The sequence below is a fragment of the Mandrillus leucophaeus genome, unplaced genomic scaffold (genome assembly GCF_000951045.1).
Source record: "Mandrillus leucophaeus isolate KB7577 unplaced genomic scaffold, Mleu.le_1.0 Scaffold1148, whole genome shotgun sequence".
NCBI lineage: Eukaryota > Metazoa > Chordata > Mammalia > Primates > Cercopithecidae > Mandrillus > Mandrillus leucophaeus.
In genome coordinates, this window is record NW_012099743.1 from 278,164 (window position 1) to 299,697 (window position 21,534).

The window sequence follows — 21,534 nt, forward strand, 5'->3', positions numbered from 1 at the left end:
TGATTAAGCCAAAATGAGGGAGTTTCAGTGGAAGTAAATCCAATAAGATGAGAACCCTTAGAAGAAGTGGAAATTCCTTATAAAAACTGGAAATTTGCACACAGAGAGACACAGGAAGTACATAGGCACAGACGCAGTCACATGGGAGGACCCAGCAAGAAGGCAGATATCTACATCCTGAACAAACAGGGCCCAGAAGAACTGAACGTGCTCACACCTTCCTTGTGGAACTTGAGCATCCAGAAGTGTTGAAAAGTAATATCTGTTGGTTAAGAATATTAGTATGTGATATTTTGTTTGGAGAGGTATAATGAAGAAATTCAGGGGGAGCAGGTTTTAGGAGGTAGAAATCAAGAGTCCTGCTTGGCCCATGGTAAGTTTACGTTATTTTAAATGGCAAGTGGATTGCTGCGGTCCTTGACTCATGGACAAGTGCCTAAGCTCTTGTTGCAGTGCTGCTTCTTGCTTTGACCTCACCCTAAGTGACACTCTCTCCTTCAGTTCTTTGTTGACCTCTGTTGGCAATTTAAAAGGGCATGCACAAAATTAGTCAATGCTAATATGTCACCCAAGAAAAATGCATGTAGCATGGATTAAGGAAGTACATACAGCATCTACATTGACAGAGTTTTGTAATTAGAAAAAAAAGTAATTAATTCCTGAGTGTCTTTATACAAATGCAAGGGGTAAAGCAGAATATTAGAATATGTTTATATGTGATTATGATATCAAACAAACATGTTTACAAAAATACTATGATCTAATTCCTACTTTCAATGATCACCCTGACTGACGTGAGGGGAAGAGATATGGGATGTGATGTGCTGGTGTAGGAAAGCTACCTAGAGCAGCTGAGGATATTAAAGTCCTTCAGGCAAGAGCACCATGGCCTGAACTATGACCTTGTAGTAAAGATTGTGCAAGTGGTTCTATTTGGGATGAGTGTTGAAAGTGCAGTCAACTCGATTTGCTATAGGGCAGTGCTTGAAAGGAGCGAGGATTTTTGAACCACTGAACACTTGACTTAGAACAGGATGGGAGCTGTTATGAGAGCTAATTGTGTTTCTTAAAATTTCATATGTTGACGACTGTTCCTTCGGGACCTCAGAATATGGACATGGATATTAGAAGGCAAGTGGAGTGCTGAGGGCTGCCACTCACCTCTAGGTGCCCAAGCTCCTGCAGCAGTCCTGCTTCTGTCTTTCACCCACCCTCACTCACAGACAGTGTCCCTTTCTGCATTTCCATCACTTCTCTTTTTGTTTTGTCAGTTGAGTGCATAGCTGGTATTTATGGTTTCCTGATAAACTTTACTCATTGCTGACATTGGAGAAGGTCAGGGAAAGGGCCTGAAATGAGTCACCTTTAGGGGCATTTCTGTTCTCTTCCTGTACTCTCCTGCCAAGGACCAGTTGGTCTTGCCTCAGGCCTGCAGCAACCTCAGTTGGTGACTTAATCAGGCAATGTCAGCCAGGCCTCTTTGCTGCTCCTTGTCTCTGACATTCCTTTGCTGCCTGATGGTCTAACTTAAGCCACCTAGGCAGGATTGCTCATCCCCAGTTCCTATGGAAAACAATGTCTGGTGAGACCAGAGACACAAATCTCCATAATACAGTGGGATCTGCTGGGACCAAGCAACTACTCTCTGCCTAAGAGAAAATTCATGAAGCTCAGCTAGAACCAATCCACTTTCCACAGAGTCAGAAAGAATTGCCAACTAGTAATGTATTCCCCTTTCCAGTATGTCTACATCTACAATTATGCCAGGGAAAATACCAATCTGCCTGATTCTCTTGCAAGGGCAAAGTTATCCGTAGCAAAGCCTTTTGTATGAGGAAGTCTCCCTGTGCTATGACCCACAACTGTTGAGAAGGGCCAACCAGATTCTCATATGGAAAGCCCAGGATCCACTCATCCAGAATGGTCAAGAGGCCTGTCTTTAGGATTTACTGTTGAACACACTCTCTATCCCTATCATACCTCCAACAAAGCTGTCCTCAAATTAACACCAGCCGTGCACAAAATGTGAACAATTACACAAGAAAGACACACAGAAGATCTAAGTGGAAAATGCCAGCTGCTGATACTGACTAACATGTATATTCCATGAACTGATGAGCAGGGATTTACCAGATGGAAGAATCAGCAGCTATTGGGAGTTATACCTGATGTAAATGACGAGTTGATGGGTGCTGACGAGTTGATGGGTGCAGCACGCCAACATGGCACAAGTATACATATGTAACAAACCTGCACGTTATCCACATGTACCCTAGAACTTAAAATATAATTAAAAAAAAAAAAAAGAAGGGTTAGCCTTGCAGGACTCTGATAGGGCTTTTTGGAAACACAACATTTATTGTGAAACTACACAGAGAAGAATGAAAAAAGGCTGTGAGGAGTACTATGTCCTATTACACAGAAGATTAAATAAAGGAAATCTCACCAAATTCATGGGAAAAAGTTAGATATATAATAAAAATATACATAATGGTCTTGACTCAGAAAACAAAATAGGAATAAAAAAGTACTAGAAAGAACTTGCAGAGGAATGCATATCAGAATATTGTAGAAAAAATACTCTTTGTCGAAGAACAAGCTGAGAAAACCTATACAATGCAATTGAGGCTTTGAGGGTGGTATCTGATTATCTTATTTGAATGTAGACTTGTGGCCACGTAATTATCAGTGGTAGGAGTTTGATACAATACCCAAAAGAAATGAAGCAGAGAGTGCATTTTAGAGAATATTCCAGAGAAACGGAAGAACATGAAGGATGTTTTAGTGACATGAGATCGCATGGCTCCCTCACAGAACTATGTATTCAGTTTTCTCAGGTCTAGAAATTTCCTGGTGGTTTCTGTGTCCATTCTCCTTTAATAACCTCTAATAATAGTTTAAAATACAAGATTTTAGCCTTCCAGTGCTGTACAGCACTAAGCCTTGTCTGAACTGAGTGAGATCCACAGAAGCTTGAAAAATAGCTCTAGCCTGAGCAGGCCGTGGGGCAGCTTTCTGTCATCTATGTGTGCCCAGGAGTGTGCTGTTTCCTCATATCTCACAGAGAGCAGAAACCATCTCTATGACACCAACAATTTAGCTAAATATGAAAATATCTGTACACACACATCACAAGAGATGGAAATAGGGCATAAATAGATCCAGAGATATTGACCATCTTCACTGTTGGCTGTAGCATCCCTGCTCTCACACACATAAACAGAAATAAGTATCACAGTGGAAAGCAGGTAATAGTCTTACCTGAAAGATTGAAACTCTAATGATATCTAAAGTTCAATTATGACACAGTGCTGATGGCTTGGACAGAGTTCCTTGAAAACCATCGTTCAAGTCACAGTTGTACCTTTTAAAAATAAGACAATAACAACATATCCGACCCAACCCATCCCTCTGGGCTAGAGTCCCAGAGAGAAATAAGGGATACACCTGACCTGCAGTGAGCAAAGCAGAACCTAGTCTCTGAGGTGGTGAGGCCCCACCAGTGTGGAGCTGAAAGCTGTCATTGTTTTGCTTCTCTTTATAAAGGGAGCTGCCCCGTTCCTCCCGGCACAGTGTTGGGAGCAACTCTAGAGCCTCCTGCAATATGCTGTTGATTCTGCTGTCAGTGGCCCTGCTGGCCCTGAGCTCAGCTCAGAACTTACATGAAGGTAAAACAGAAGGGGAAGAGGATGCAATGACTCTGTGTGGGGTTAGGAGGTGATAATGGTAATTAGGGGGAAAGAGAAGAGAATGGAAACCCAGATGGGGCTGCAGAGTTTTCAGGCCTGGGATCAGGAGACCCATTGCACCCTCATTCCACAGTAAGGGTTTCTAATTTATTTAACGTACAATGAAATCCATTAAAGAATTTGTTCCAGGGGAATGAGAAGGTAAGATTTGCATTTATAGAGAGATATGACTGTGCTGTGAAGAATGCAGTGGAGAATGCAAGGCAGATTCAGGCAAGTCCAGCTGTGAACAACCAATACTGATCTCAGTAAGTACAGAGGGATGATGGTGTCCTTGCTGTGCAGTGAATCAGCATCAATGATGGAGATAAATACACATCAGAGATTCTGAAGAGACCGAGAATTGGATGGAACACTTGTCTCTGTCTAACTAGAGATACAGAAATATCAGAGCCAATCATTGTCATTTTTCTCTCCCCTACATGAGGTATTTCAATGTGTTGGAAGTTTTATGGATAAGATTGTATTGAAGTGATTACTTCTGTTTATGCCAATTGAGAAAGCATGCGTACAGAAGCAATATGTTAACAGGAGATGGAGGGCATAAGAATACCAAAATATCACATTGTGGTACCTGGCATGTGTAAACTAAATTAGTTGTAAGTCTTGAGGATGCTAGGGAGGGAAAAAAGGAGCTCTTCTATGTTGAGTTCATGGCTGCTGCTCTGTCCTAAGAACCCTGCCTCCCCTTACACCTTCCTCCCTTTCAGCAGCTTCACAGACAGTGGCTGACGAGTTAACTTAGGAGATGCATGGGGTGTGGTGAGAAGACCCTTTTCCCTGTAGAACACTTGTCAGTCTTGAAAGATTCAAGATGTAACTTTTCCCATCATCCTGTGCTTCTCTTCTAGATGTCGGCCAGGAAGAATCTCCCTCCCTGATATCAGGTAAATTCCAATTTATTCTCAATCTGTTTTGACTGTCTTTTTCTGCTGATGAATGGAGCAGTTCTCCAATGTCTTCTTATCAACATTGACCTTTCAAGAATTGATTTATATTAGTGCCCCTAATAATACAGGCAGTCTTCCTGCAATCCTGATTCTGGGGACCATGAGCAGGCCACCAAATTGAATGGCAGAGATGCTTGGCTTAGATGTCAGCAGGAGTGGGTTGTCTCATTCCCCGACCAGAAGTGGCTGCTGGGAGATGAGAGACAAATGGGCAGCATCGTCATTCAGATTCCTCTTTATACTGAGAGTCCCCCAAGTGCATGTTCTTCCCTAGCGTTCTATTCCAGAGTTCTATGTCTTCACCGAAAATGCAAAGAAATTAGTGTCTTGGTCCCATTGTTGTGTGTTTCCCCCTCAGCTTGATACCCTAGCTGATCAAAATTTACTGCAACTATTCAGTGAATCTTGTGTGGACTTTTACTCTGTCTTTCCCTTCTCTCTTTCTCCTCCAGAACATCAACAAGGACAACCCCAACAAGGAGGCAAGAAGCCCCAAGGTCCCCAGTCTCCTCCAGGAAATGCACAAGGACCACCCCAACAAGGAGGCAAGAAACCTCAAGGTCCCCCACCTCCAGGAAAGCCACAAGGACCACCCAAACAAGGAGGCAACAAACCTCAAGGTCCCCCACCTCCAGGAAAGCCACAAGGACCACCCCAAGAAGGAGACAAGAAACCTCAAGGTCCTCCACCTCCAGGAAAGCCACAAGGACCACCCCAACAAGGAGGCAACAAACCTCAAGGTCCCCCACCTCCAGGAAAGCCACAAGGACCACCCCAACAAGGAGGCAACAAACCTCAAGGTCCCCCACCTCCAGGAAAGCCACAAGGACCACCCCAACAAGGAGGCAATGCCCAGCAGGCTCAGCCACCTCCTCCTGGAAAGCCCCAGGGACCACCATCCCCTCCTCAAGGGGGCAGACCCGCCGGACCTCCCCAGGGACAGTCTCCCCAGTAATCTAGGATTCAATGACAGGTATGATTCCAGTTGATTCTTCACCAAGTGCTCTAATTGCTACAGGTCTCCAGCTTTCCTGTGCCAAAGAATCAACTAAAAGCCCATTGACATCATTTTGCCATAGGCCCCATTTCTAAAGATTTGTGTTCAGATATTCTGGAAATGGGTAACAAGGCCCTATATTTGTTACAAGCTCTTTAAGGAATTCTGATGTAGAGAAGCAATATTCCTAACAATCTGTTTTAGATTGTATTGGCAAAGAGGAAATAGTACCATGTTCGCTCTGGCACTCTGTTTTCTGTGCACAAACTCAGCGACCTCCCATTTAAAGTTTTCACCTGAGCACTGTTTGCTCTATCCTGCCTCACTCCAGCCTCTCTAGTCCAGTATTCCTGCCAAGTGGTCCCTGAAGTTTCAGCAGCTAAATGGTGTCTCATTTTTAAAATTCTTACTTTTTAATAAGTATGTGATTAAGCTTGCAACAAATATCTAATGGAATGGAAAAATAGGAAGCTAAATTTAAAGACAAAACTCATCCTACCTGCCTTCTCTCCTTCAGAAAACTACCACTGTTAACTTTATGACATCATCTCTTTGAAATATTCATGTGTACATTGAGAATTAGAATATTTTTCCCCCAGAACAAATACCATAATTTTTATGCAGGTACATATGTTAGTTATTCAAAAAATACATTTCTTTCAATATTTCCACATGACTTTACAAAGCTAAGTAGATCTCTTCAGTGGCTATCTGTTTGTTTTTACAGTTTTATGCCACTCCATTATGTGTCTGCACTGTGATTTCTTTAACCAATCCCTGTCATTGGACACTGAGAGTCGTTTCAGCTTCTCACTGTCGTAGAATATGCTCCAGTTACCATCCCTGTAAATATATCCCTGAACAAACTCTGTAGCAAGTAATAACAAGCTATGAACGATCTTATCTCTTCATCACATAAGGAATGATTTGTAGCACATTTTGTGCAAGGGAGGGGAATCAAAAGAGGGAGCACACAAAAACTTAGGAAGGAAACACAGGAGGTAGAAGGGATGGGGAGAGAGGGGATGGGCTCTCATGTACTCTACTGCAGTAACTCCAGGGAGGAATTAGACATTTCCTGCCATGTCAAGTCTGGTCTATGAACTTCCTTGTCTGTTTGTTTCAGGAAGTGAAAAAGAAGATGACAGTGATTCAAATGATTCAAATGCTATGACATTGGAAGAAGGCAGTCATAGCTCTAACTTCAACATACCAATAAAATCATCAGCTTGCAGTTTCTGATTGTGGTGTCTGTTTCTCAATGTTTGTGAATGTGGGATATGAGGACCAAGAAGACATTGTAAGAACATCTAGGAACCCTTCTCCTTGATGCTCCAGGAAGCTTCCCTCCTGCTTAATCCTAATTTAGCCAGCTGCCATGAAAAAAGGTTTTACTGTTTCTCTACTTCCCTGTTTTCTATTATTTCCCACCCCCACGAGATGCAGTTTTTTTCACCCAGGCTGGAGTGCGGTGGCACAATCTTGGCCCACTGCCCCTTGCATCTCCTGGATTCAAGCTATTCTACTGCCTCAGCCTTCCAAGTATCTGAGGTTATAGGTGCCCACCATCATGCATGGCTCATTTTTGTATTTTTAGTAGAAATGAGGTTTCACCATGTTAGCCAGGCTGGTCTGCATCTCCTGACCTCAGGCGATCCACTTGCTTTGGCCTCTGAAACTGCTGGGATTATAGGTGTGAGCCACCTTGCCTGGCCCTTACCTGACTTCTATAGCACAAATAGAAATTTAAAAATTATTTTCAGATTGTTTACTGATATTCCAGAAATCTTAAGGACAAGAAAAACACAACAAATGTAAACAAGTCACAGAAGTTGAAAGAAATCCTTATAATTTCTAAGAAACTGAGTTCAATTTCAAGGGAATGAATATGGTTCTGTGTTTCTTAACCCCACACCCTTCTCTCCCATTTACCCTATTTTAACAGTGATCACTTCTCTCCCTTCCTATGTTTCTCACCATTCTTTATTGAAAGTTGAATGGATTTCATTAAAGAGGTAGCATGACTTAAAGGAGCAAAGAATTTGGACACTCTCCGATTTTAATGAAGACCTAACTCTTTTTCTTACTATCTCTTGACTCTTAGAAGGAAACTTAGACTCTCAGGGCTTCAATTTACTCATCTAAAATGAGAATAATCATAACAACTCCGTTAGAGTATGGAGGCTAATGAGATAACATACCAAAAACCTTACAGATACTGGCATGTCTGCTTCTCAAGCAAGGAAGGTTGAATATTACAAACTGCGTCTGTGCCCACTGATAACCTCAGATAATTCACTAAAAAGTCAGAAAAATCAGAACTGAATGATCTCACCATAACCACCACTAAGTTGAGCAACCCACATTCAGTTGAAGCCCAGGTCTCTGGCTTCTCTCGTATTATCACAGGGGAAGCCTTCCTACTCCTATCACTTAACTTCCCACCTGATTCTGAACCACATTGCCCAATCAAGGATTTTGCTTCTGCCTGTGACCCTTTTGTCCCTGATTCTTACATCTATGCTCTATGGGATTATTTCAAACAGCCGAAGCCTGCCGAAACATCACCCATTCCTACAGAAGTCTTCCTAAGACTCTTAGTACTTCTTTCCTACCATATTATTTCTCTGCCATTTTTATTGCAAAAGTTCTTGAAACTTATGTATGTGATTATTTCCTCATACCCCCACTTCCAAATTTTTCTTATGCACACATTATAGATGCTTTTGTTCTTTCCACTTCCAGTCTGTGAAGGTCATGTATTGCCTCCATTCCACTCATTTAGGAGTCAATTCTCAGTCCTGCATCTCCTTGACTCCTTGGCAGTTTAACACCATTGATCTTACCCATCTTTTGGGAACGCTCTGTCAACCTTTCCAGGAACCTCCCCCTCTCTCCTAGGGTTTCTCCTACCTCTGCCTCTTCCCTCCTACAGCTACAAAGTTCTTCCTCTTCCAAGTCTTTTTTGTCTTGATAAAGAATTCATCGAATTAATTAAGCAAACTAGGATTTTTTTCTTGACTTTTCTCTTTTCCTCCTTCATCACATTACATCTAGTCAAATAAGCTATGTTATCATTGTGAAGTTCTAGCTTCAAAATAATTTCCTACTGCAGCCTGTTTCATTACTTTCATCTTTATCAGCCCATCTAAGCAAGCCTCATCTGCAGTTTACATCAAATAGTTCTATTTATTTCCCAACAGCCAATTACATACCTTGGCCGTTTAAAAATTAAATTACTTTTCTACGTTTTCCAGTTGATTGCTACCACTTTTACTCCATAAGTACCAGATGTTATTTTTTTTTTGTTTTTTTTTGTTTTTTTTTTGAGACAGAGTCTTGCTCTGTTTCCCAGGCTGGAGTGCAGTGGCAAGTTCTCAGCTCGCTGCAACCTCCGCCTCCTAGATTCAAGCGATTCTACTCCCTCAGACTCCCATGTAACTGGGATTACAGGTGCGTGCACCACACCCAGCTAATTTTTTGAAATTTAATAGAGTCAGGGTTTCATGAAATTGGCCAGGTTTGGTTTAATTTCCTGACCTTGTGAACCACCTGCCTGACACTCCGAAAGTGCTGGGATTACAGATGTGAGCCACCGTGCCCAGCTGCTAATTTTTACCTATGCTAAAGTGCTATGTATTGCCCCCTAACTCTCTGTGGAATTGGGAATGCCCTACAGCTAATTCTTTCTGCCATGTCCACACTGGTCATTGTCTTCTTTTTATGGCAGGATACAGAAGCATTATGCTTAGATATTCTGTTAATTAAAATAAATATTTTTGCAGAAATACAAATTTGATTTTGTTACTCAGATTATTTAGTGCTTAAGTCACAGCATTATGGCACTCATCGCTCAAATAACAAACACTGCATTTATTAATACCTCACTATACAATCCCTCTGCCTCCCATACTCCCAAGTATTCATTGTCTATCATTTCACTCTCTACATCCATGCAAACAGATTCTTTAGTAACAGGTTACCAGTGAGAACATGTTATATTGATTTTCTATATCTAGTCTGTTTTGCTTAAGAAAATGACTCCCATTATAAGCAATAACTGCTTATAATAATGTCCTGAGAAAGCTAGGCAAAGCATTAGTGGAAAAATGCTTGGGAGAGCTTCATCAGAGTCCTTCACCACAGCAATGCTCCTGGTTATTAATCTCATGGAACAAGGAAAATTGTCTGAGAGTTCTGACAGAACCATATTACAGTTTTATTTTGGGTTATTTGAACTTCTTTTGGTTTCTCGTGTTTTCATGATGGTATATATCATCCGTGTGCTTCAAAGTATAGAATTACCTTAAGGATTTCTTGTAGTGTGGGTCTAGTGGTGATGAATACTCTCAGCTTTTATTTCAATAAAGTTGAAATAACAACTTTATTGTTATTTCATTTGGAATGTGTCCTTTGCTGTAGATAGTATTTGTGGCTGGCAGAATGTTTTTCTTTGAACACTTTGAATATATAATTTCATTTTGTCCTGGCCTGTACTGTTTCATCTGTGAATATCACTTCTAATCTGATGAGGTTTCCCTAGTACATTTCTTCATGCTTTCATCTTACTGTTTTTAGAATTTTCCCTTTGTTTTTGACTATTGACATTTTGACTCTTATGTGCCTTGGAGAAGTCCTTTTGGGGCTGTGTCAATTTGGATATGTTTGAGGTCCTGTATTTAGGTGTTCCAGTCTCTTGGTAGCCCTGAGAAATTTTTCCTAATATTTGGTTTAAAATTTTTTCCTTGCCTAAACATGGAAAGGAACAACCGGTACCAGCAATTGCAAAAACATGCCAAATTGTAAAGACCATTGATGCTAGGAAGAAACTATGTCAACCAATGAGCAAAATAACCAGCTAACATCATAATGATAGGATCAAATTCACATATAACAGTATTAACCTTAAATGTAAATGGGCTAAATGCCCCAATTAAAAGACACAGACTGGCAAATTGGGTAAAGAGTCAAAACACATTAGTGTGCTATATTCATGAGTTCCATCTCATGCGCAGAGACACACATAGGCTCAAAATAAAGGGATGGAGGAGAAACTATCAAGCAAATGGAAAGCAAAGGAAAAGAAAAAAAAGCAGGGGTTGCAATTCTAGTCTCTGATAAAACAGACCTTATACCAACAAAGATCAAAAGAGACAAAGAAGGCCATTATGTAATGGTAAAGGAATCAATTCAACAAGAATAGCTAACTATCCCAAATATGTATGCACCCAATACAGGACCACTCAGATTCATAAAGGAAGTCCTTAGAGACCTACAAAGAGACTTAGAGTCCCTCACAGTAATAATGGGAGACTTTAACACTCCACTGTCAACATTAGACAGATCAAGGAGACAGAAAGTTAACAATGATATCCAGGACTTGAACTCAGCTCAGCACCAAGTGGATGTAATAGACATCTACAGAACTCTCCACCCCAAATCAAGAGAATATACATCTTCTCAGCACCACATCGCACTTATTGCAAACTTCCCCACATAGTTGGAAGTAAAGCACTCCTCAGCAAATGTAAAAGAACAGAAATCATAACAAACTGTCTCTCAGACTACAGACGCAATGAAATTAGAATTCAGGGTTAAGAAACTCACTCAAAACCACACAACTACATGGAAACTGAACAACCTACTCCTGAATGACTACTGGGTACATAAGGATATGAAGGCAGAAATAAAGGTGTTCCTTGAAACCAATGAGAATAAATATACAAAGTATCAGGATCTCTAGGACCCATTTAAAATACTGTGTAAAGGGAAATTTATAGCACTAAATGCCCACAAGAGAAAGCAGGAAAGATCTAAAATTGACACCCTAACATCACAATTAAAAGAACTAGAGAAGCAAGAGCAAACACATTCGAAAACTAGCAGAAGGCAAGAAATAACTAAGATCAGAGCAGAACTGAAGGACAAAGAGACACAAAAAACCCTTCAAAAAAATCAATGAACCCAGGATTTGGTTTTTTGAAAAGATCAACAAAATTGATAGACCGCTAGCAAGACTAATAAAGAAGAAAAGAGAGAAGAATCAAATAGACACAATAAAAAATGAAAAAGGGGATATCATGACTGATCCCACAGAAATACACACTACCATCAGAGAATACTATAAACATCTGTATGCAAATAAACTAGAAAATTTAGAAGAAATGGATAAATTCCTGGACACATACACTCTCCCAAGATGAAACCAGAAAGAAGTTGAATCCCTGAGTAGACCAATAACAGGCTCTGAAATTGAGGCGATAATTAATAGCCTATCAACCAACAAAAGTCCAGGACTAGACAGATTCCCAGCTGAATTCTACCAGAGGTACAAAGAGGAGCTGGTCTCATTCCTTCTGAAACTCTTCCAATCAATGGGAAAAGAGGAAATCCTCCCTAACTCATTTTATGAGACCAGCATCATCCTGGTACCAAAGCCTGGCAGAGACCCAACAAAAAAAGAGAATTTTAGATGAATATCCCTGATGAACACTGATGCAAAAAACTTCAATGGAATACTGGCAAACAGAATCCAGCAGCACATAAAAAAACTTATTCACCACGATAAAGTTGGCTTCATCCCTGGGATGCAAGGCAGGTTCAATGTACACAAATCAATAAATGTAATCCATCATATAAATAGAACCAAAGACAAAAAGCAGATTATTGTTTCAATACATGTAGAAAAGACCTTCGACATAATTCAACAGCCCTTCATGCTAAAAATTCTCAATAAACTAGGGATTGATGGGACATATCTCAAAATAATAACAGTTATATATGACACAGGGTGGGGAATATCACACACCGGGGCCTATCATGGGGTGGGATAAAGGGGGAGGCATAGCATTAGGAGAAAAACCTAATGTAAATGATGAGTTAATGGGTGCAGCAACCAACATGAAACACGTATACACTTGTAACAAACCTGCACGTTGTGCACATGTACCCTAGAAATTGAAGTATAGTAAAAAAGATAAACATTTTGAAATTAACAAACAAGGTGCGATGAGATGATGGTGAAGGTGAACTTTGCAGCAGCAGACCATTTACCTAAACTTATGGGCAAAGATTTTATGTTCTTTTGGCCTAATTGAAGAGGCCTGAACATTAACAGCAGAAACAAGAGCTAGCACAAGAAGATCAATTGGTTCAGATTACATACAATTTTCTGGCTGAAAAACTAAAGTTGAGCAAACTATTTACTTGATGAGGGCCAAAATTGCTGTAGCTAAGACAGCTACAGACAAGAACAGAACATTCAGTGAGAAATTAAACAAGTAGGAAGGAAAAGAAAAGAAAAGATACTAAATCATTTCTTTGAAGAGTTGTAACAGGAAATCAAACATGGCCTTACCAGTGGCATTCAAAAGGACAAACACAATCAAAGCAATGGCCACCAAGAGGTGGCAGTGGTCTAGTCTAAGTAAATGTGACAAAAGCAAATATCATGCCAACAGTGTTTTTGGATGGTCAAGGTATTTTGGTTGTTAACTTTCTGGAGAGGGAATGAATGGTAACAACCACGTATGAGAGAGTTTGAAGTTTGGAGAGAGTTAGTCAAATATTTAGTAGAAAAATGGATGAGATTGGAAGCCTAGTGATTTTCCATCAAATGTCTGGTAAAATTTCCCTTGTTTCATGAGAGGAATGAGCAGGAGCATTGTTGTGATGGACAAAGACCCTCTGCTGAACTTTTTCGGGGCATTTATCTGCTAAAGTTTTGGCAGTCTCCAAAGTGTCTCAGAAGTTGGTGTTATCATTCTAAGTGATGTAATTTAGGAATGGAAAGCTAAACATCATATGCTCTCAGTCATAAATGGAAGCTAATCTATGAGGATGCAAAGGCATAAGAATGACACAATGGACTCTGGAAACTCAGAGGGAAATGCTGAGAAGGGGGTGATGAAAAAAAGACTACAAATTGGGTGCAGTGTATACCCACCAGGTGGTGGGTGCACCAAAATCTCACAAATCACCACTAAAAAACTTATTCATGTTACCAAACACCACCTGTTCCTCAACCTATGGAAGCAAAAAAGACAAGAAAAAAAGTAAAACGACAAAAAAAAAAAGAATATCACTGGTTATCCAATTTACAGTACTGACGCAGTATCTTTGGACTTCTTTTTTTTCCAAAGATTAAAATATCTTTAATGTGTATGCTCTTTTTTTTCAGTTAATAATGTAAAAAGACTGCATTTGTATGGTGAAATTCCCAGGACCCTCAATTCTTTATATGCTTTCATATTGTAATTACATTCTTTCACAAACTCTTTGAAATCCCTTCTACTTCAAACCCATCTGGAAGAGCAGGAGAAGATTCTAATGTGTACAACACAGGATCCTCTCATCCAAATGAGCAGGTGGCCTGTGTGTGTGTGTGTGTGTGTGTATATTTATTTTATATATATTTATGTGTGTGTATATATATTATATAATATATATCATATATATACATTGATATATATATATATATATAAAATCCTGTAAGATGTAAATCCGAAACTGAATCTGATCAAACATTCTAATAAAGGGGTAGAGCAAGGAAAAATTCTTAAAGACATGAAATAGGATGGGTCATTCAAGAACTTGTGTTCATTCTGCTCATTTCTAGAAACCTCTGGTAGTTTTTGTGGCCAACTTTGTTTTAACCTCTCCATGATTATTATTAATAGAATACATTAAGACACCTGTATCCTACAACACCAAGACTTTTCTGACTAGAGCCAGATCCAAAGAATATTGGACAATCTGTGTGGATCTGACCAGCATGAAGGCCAACTTTCAGTCAGTCATGAATTGCCAGGTTTGTGTTGTCTTCACACAACTCAAAGTTACAAAGTAATAATCTGTATAAAATAAAATATTTAGCAAAATACTATAGGCATGGTTATAAAAAAATCTACAGCCAACCTCTCGTTCCTTAGAATATGAATGTGTTTGGAAAACAGCTCTAAGAAGAGATGATTAAGCCAAAATGAGGGAGTTTCAGTGGAAGTAAATCCAATAAGATGAGAACCCTTAGAAGAAGTGGAAATTCCTTATAAAAACTGGAAATTTGCACACAGAGAGACACAGGAAGTACATAGGCACAGATGCAGTCACATGAGAGGACCCAGCAAGAAGGCAGATATCTAGATGCCGAAGAGACAGGGCCCAGAAGAACTGAACATGCTCACACCTTCCTTGTGGAACTTGAGCATCCAGAAGTGTTGAAAAGTAATTTCTGTTGGTTAAGAGTATTAGTATGTGATATTTTGTTTGGAGAGATACAATGAAGAAATTCAGGGGGAGCAGGTTTTAGGAGGTAGAAATCAAGAGTCCTGCTTGGCCCATGGTAAGTTTACATTATTTTAAATGGCAAGTGGATTGCTGAGGTCCTTGACTCATGGACAAGTGCCTAAGCTCTTGTTGCAGTCCTGCTCCTTGCTTTGACCTCACCCTAAGTGACACTGTCTCCTTCAGTTCTTTGTTAACCTCTGTTTTGGTTGTCTCTGGTAGCTTGATACCTGATATTTACTCCTTCCTGATATGCTAATGTCTTTCATGCATTTCTGACATAGGAGAAGGTCAAGGAGTGACCGGAGTGATATTTGGAAGCATCATCTCTTGTCTTGCTGTACTGAGCAGATGAGGAGAAGCCTGTCTCCAAGCAGGACTGCAGCTTCCCCAGTGACTCACACAAGGACTCACATCTACCTGCCACTCCCCTCTGCTTCTACCCTCTTGGGTTTCTTCCCTACCTGATGGGCCACCATAAGCTACCTAGGCCAGACTGCTCATCACCAGCTTGTCTTTCCAAATAATGTTTGGTGAAACCAGAGAAAATCATTCAGTAACATCAGGACACCCAGGTTGGCCCAAGCACTCTGTGTCTCTCTTGAAGCATGTGAATGTCAGTTACAAATGTTACACTTTCCATGTAGCTGGAGAATATTTGGCCACTGGTATTATATCCCATCTTCAGAAAACATTCCTATGTATGCTAGGAGAAAAACAAGAAATCAATCTGCCTAGTCAGTTGGAAAAGTCTAAGTTGACTGTGGTAGAGCTTATTGTATTAGAATGCCTTCCTATATGCAGTGTGGGTTGTTAAAATGTTGATGGAAAATGTATATTCTATTAAGAAACACCATGAATAGATTCCAAACGTTTTGGCAGCAAAATGAAATCAGAATGTTTTGCTATAACATGTCTGAACAGGAGCTAGTTTGAGGCATCAAGAGAAATAAGAGAGCAGTTTCAAAAAAGCCCCTAGATGAGCAACATGAATTCTTATAATATTAAAGTGAATACAAACATCAAGTTTACGGTGAAGCTTGGGTGGAAGAAGGTAAACTCATTGATGGTGTCCAAAAAGTTGTCCTTCTTGGGATGTGTTAAGTTGACACTGGTTGAAGAAGTCAGCAGTTCACAAATTCAATGAGGAGCTCCTCGTTTCAAGTAGGAATGAGGCAATGTTGAACCTAAAGCCCACAGTGACAGATGATTCCCATCATATTGCAAGGTATGCATTCATCTTCTTTATACCCAGGAGAAGAGGTGTGATGATTAGCAGCACACACAATAGCCAACACTGCAGACTTCTCAGTTGGTTCAGTTTGCATGATTCTAACTGAATGATTAAATTTTAGTAAACTTTTCACTGAATGGATGCCCAAACTGTGTCACCAAGATCAAGTACAGACAAGAGCAGAACTTTCCCTAAAAATGTTAATACGAGCAATGAAGATTGTAACCCTTCCTTCAATGAGTTATAACTGGAGCTATCACGTGACTTTGCCAGTAAAACCCAGAAAACAAACACAATGAAAGCAATGGCCAAGAAGACGTGGAAAAGTCCAGGCAAAACCAAAGTGGATGAGGAGAGCACAAAGGTCATGGCCAGATTTTATGGGAAAGCTGAAGTCATTTTGCTGGTTGACTTTCTGGAGGATGACAATATCTGCTTATCGTGAGAATATTTTGAGAAAGCCAAAGTTTTAGTAGATGAATCACAGGGAAAGATTCAGCAGGATCCTTCCCCACGACCTTGCTCTGGCTCATTTCTCTTATCAAACGGGGCAATTATATGAGAGTTCTGATGGAAAATCATTAGGCTTCCACATTACTGAGAGGTGAAGCCAGCTGGACTTCCTGGGTTGAGTGGAGACTTGGATAGCTTTTCTGTCTAAGTAGAGGATTGTAAATGCACCAATTAGTGCTCTGTGTCTAGATAAAGGATTGTACATGGACCAGTCAGTGCTCTGTAAAAATGCAGCAATCAGCACTCTGTGTCTATCTACAGGATTGCAAATGCACCAATCAGCGCTCTGTAAAATGGACCAATTAAAAGGATGTGGGTGGGGCCAAATGAGGGAATAAAAGTTGGCCACCAAGCAGTGGGCAACCCACTTGGGTCCCCTTCTATGCGATGGAAGCTTTGTTCTTTGGCTCCTCACGATAAATCTTGCTGCTGCTCAGTGTTTGTATCCGCATTACTTTTATGATATGTAATCTCACCGAGAGGGTCTGCAGCTTCATTCCTGAAGTCAGCGAGACCATGATCCCACTGGGAGGAGGAGATAGATAGATAACAGGAGGTTCCCTAGATAAGAGGAAGTAAATGGTTAAATATCTCCCAAAGCTGATCTTTGGGGAAAGTAAGGAAGAGACTGCAAGTCTGTTGAATCCATAGATGATGGAGACGCGTTTGAAAGGAGGTAGACCCTGGGGCTAGAAGCCAAGGTGGGGGGAAAAAAGCTTTTCAGTTGCAGTAGTCATTTATTATTATTGTTGTTATTATTAGTATTATTATTTCTTCTTAGAGACAGGGACTTATTCTCTCACTTAAGCTAGAGTGCATTGGTGCAATCATGGCTCACTGAAGTCTTGAACTCCTGGGATCAAGCAATTCTTCCGGAGCACCCTCCGTATTAGATGGGACTACAGGTGCCAATCACTATGCAAGGCTGGTTTTGTAAATTTTGTTGTATACATGGGGAGGTCTCACTATACTGTTCAGGGTGATCTTGAATTCCTGATGTCAACAATCCTCCAACCTCAGCCTCTAAAAGTAGTGGGATTACAGTCCTGAGCCAGTATGCTGGGTGTATAGTCACTCTTTCTACCTCAGCCTCATTTTCCTACATTCTGTAAATCCCCAGTCAGAAGACAGCAAGGCTGCCTGGCTACTAGGATAGCCTCTGAGAAGCAAATGTAAAACTTTGCAGTTCCTGTAGAGGAAAAGAAAAAAGAAGTGCTTGAGTTCAATTGAGCTATGAGCAAATGGGATACAAAAGATGAAAAGTTAGGAAGACGTTGTGGATAAGGCCCTTGGGACACATTCAGTGCACTTTTCTGTTGTTTTTAATTTTATAAGTGTGTATTATGTGAAATAGTTATACTTTTATCTCATAAGAGCCAAGGAGAATCATCCACATAGAAGCTCCAAGTAGAATAATGTCAGTGGGACTAACCCTTCTGCCAGTGGTGCCAGTGGGTGGATCATGATGTAGCCTGAGTGCCTCCGATCTTCAATGTCCAAAGCTTGCCTTATTGAACTTTTTGTGTATTGTAAACAGAGAAACCGCCTATGTGAGGCATAAAATAGAAAATTACTCAATATACTTTAAAAAACCATGAACAGTTGACCAACTCTTAATGAAGGGTATAATCAAGACATGAAAACCTTGAAACAACATAGTTATGGAAATGATGAGACTTTAAAGCAGCTCTTATAGCCATCCTTTGTGAGGTAAGTGTGAACACTCTCAAAATAAATGGGAAAAAACTTCTCAGCAGAAAAAGGAACTATAGAAAATAATAAAACAGAAATTTCAGAACTGACATATATAATGTCTAAAATTTGAAAAAAACTTTATAGACTGTCAAAATTTTTCAGAAAGTAAATGATTGCGGTATGTGAAGACAAGAAAACTAAATTAGCCAAGGCAAATCCAAGAAGAGACATCTTATAAGAACTGAACCTGTTAACACCTTCATCATGGACTGTGAGCCTCCAAATCTGTGAGAAAATCAATTTCTCTTGCGCAACTTACACAGTGTATGGTATTTTTTCTAGGGCAGACATAACAATAACAAACTACATCAGGGGAGAGCAGTTTAGGACGCAGAAATCAAGAATCTTGTTTGGCACATGTCATGTCTGCATTCATATTAGAAGGCAAGTGGACTGTTGAGAGCTTTAACTGACTAAAAGATGCCTGAGCTCCTGCTGCAGACCTGCTCTGCGCTCTGACCCACCCCCACTCAGTGACAGGGCCTCTTTCCACTCTTCTGTCACCTCTGTTTTGTTTGTGTGTTGAGAGTTCATAGCTAATATTTATTCTTCCCTAATACGTGAATCTCTTTCACTGACTGCTGACATTGGACAACGTCAGAGGAAGGGCCTGAGCTGAGTGATATTTGACGGCAATGTCTGCTGTCTTCCTGTACTCACCAAGCCAAAGGGGAGTCTTTCTTTCACCAGGACTACCACTTCTACAGCAACCTAAGCAATGAGGAAAGTCTGCGAGGCACTCCCATTTGCTCCTTCCCTCTGATCTTCCTTTCCTACTTGAAGGTCTACCATAAGTCACTAGGCAGAACCATTCATCTCCAGTTTCCCTGTCCAATGAGTGTGTGTAGAAACCAATGACAGTCATCCCAATATCATGAGGGTGCCTGCTAGGCCAAGCAATACCTTATGGCCCCCATGAGGCACATAAAGCCACACTACAACTGTTTCAATATTGCATAGCCAAAGAATTGCTAACTGGTAATATATTTCCTCTTTAGCAAACATCCCTAGTATCGCAGAAGGGGTGAGGGAGGGAAGCAGCAATCTCCCTGATCACCAGCCAATGGCAGAGTAATCTGCAAACCTCATTATATGAGGAAGGCTTCCAATAATATAAAGCATCTTCAAATTGTTTGTGGAAAATACATATTTTTAAATTATGCATGAATATAAACTGTAAAAAAAAATACATTTATACTAACTTGTTACATGTCTGAACAGGATCTAGTTCAGTCACTAACAGGGTTGAGAAAGCAGTTGGAAAACAGCCTCTATCAGAGCAGCAAAAATTCTACTAATATTGTAGGAAGAACAAATATCAAGTTTAGGGTGAAGCTTGGGTGGAGGGATGGGGACATCATCTAATGGATGCATTAGGAGATATTTGTGTGCAAGTAAATCAGTCATTCAATAACGGATAACTCACTTTAAGAATTGATGAAATGTTGGTGAAGGTAAACCTTACAGCAGCAGACCATACACATCAATTTATGGGCATAAATATTATCTGCTTTTGGCCTAATTGAAGAGGCCTGACCATTTACAACAGAAACAAGAGCCAGCACAAGAAGAAACTCAATTGGTTCAGATTACATAATTTTTTCTGATTGAAAAATTAAACTTGAGCAAACTATCCACTTGATGAGGGCCAAAACTGCTGTACTTAAGTCAGCCAGAGACAAGAACAGAACGTTGAATGAAAAAGTAAACAAGTAGGAAGGAGAAGAGAAAAAAAGATCCTAAGCATGTCTATGAAGAGTTGTAACAGGAGATCAAACGTGGATTTACCAGTACCCCTCGAAGGGAAAAACACAATCAAAGCAATGGCTACCAAGAGGTGGATGTGGTATAGTCTAAGTAAATGTGACAAAAGCAAATATGCCAACAGTGTTTATGGATGCTCAAGGTATTTTGGTTGTTAACTTTTGGGAGGGCCCGAGAATGATAAAATCGACTTATGAAAGAGTTTGGAATTTGTAGAAAGTTAGCCAAATCTTTAGCAGATAAACGGATGAGATTGAATGCCTAGTGCTTTCCATCAAAAGTCTGGCAAATTGCCCCTGTTTCATGAGAGGAATGAGTAGGAGCATTATTGTGATGGACAAGGAACCTGCTAAAGCCTTTCTGGGCATTCATCTGCTAAAGTTTTGCCTAACTTTCTCCAACATCTCATAAGTCGATGTTTTCGTTCCAAGTGAAGTAACTTAGGATTGGTAAACCAAACACCGTAGTTCTGACCCATGAATAGGAGCTAAACTATGAGGATGCAAAGGAAAAGAACAACACAGTGGATTTTGGGAACTCAGGGGGAAATGGTCGGAAAGAGGTGAGGGGTAAAAGACTACAAATTGGGTGCAGTGTATATTGCCCTGATGATGGGTGCACCAAAATGTCACAAATCACCACTGAAGAACTTACACACGTAATGAAACATCACCTGTCATGATCATATTTTAAAACAATTTCGAAGATGATAAATATACATACATGTGAACTTCAAACTCAATGAAATATAAGAATAATTTTTGGTTCTTAAGCAGAAGAGACAACATCTTTTGTAAGAGATAGGTCACTGAGTCATTGATTAATTACTTTAAAGACATTCCTCTTTTCAATGTATCAGCTTACCGTCTTGGTACATGATCAGAAAAATATGACGGTGACATACATTGCTTTGTATTTCTTATGAGATAAGTTGTGATTTTACTTCTCTGTGAACTGATGGGAAGGGTAAATGAAAGGTGAAGAATACACTCTGATATTGTGAGCTGAGGATACAGACACTTGACCTTAGGCTGATGACCAGTGCCTTCTACGGCCACAGTCACTGAGGGTGGAACACCAGCTCTGGGGGCAGGAACAAAGGCGCCATCTTCATGCAGAAGACTGAAAGCTGCGAAAGTGGTGTACAATTTATCCTTTCTTAGACAATTATCTGACTAGTCTCCCTCTTGGATTTCTAGAATTTTAGATCCACTGTGATTAGAGGGATCAAATTTAGTCAATTTAAAAGGGCATACACAAAATTTGTCAATGCTAATATGTCACCCAAGA

The 21,534-nt window shown here is 40.2% G+C and overlaps 1 protein-coding gene across 1 annotated transcript in view; it reads left to right on the top strand.

Moving 5' to 3' along the window:
• The window catches only part of LOC105552149 (basic salivary proline-rich protein 1-like), a 31,663-nt gene extending 25,996 nt beyond the window's left edge, over positions 1 to 5,667 (top strand). The window contains exon 3 of the mRNA XM_011997691.1: positions 5,215 to 5,667. Coding sequence (XP_011853081.1) covers positions 5,215 to 5,654 — 440 coding nt within the window. The 3' untranslated portion in view covers positions 5,655 to 5,667. The remainder of the gene's footprint in view (positions 1 to 5,214) is intronic.
• The last annotated feature ends 15,867 nt before the right edge of the window (positions 5,668 to 21,534 follow it).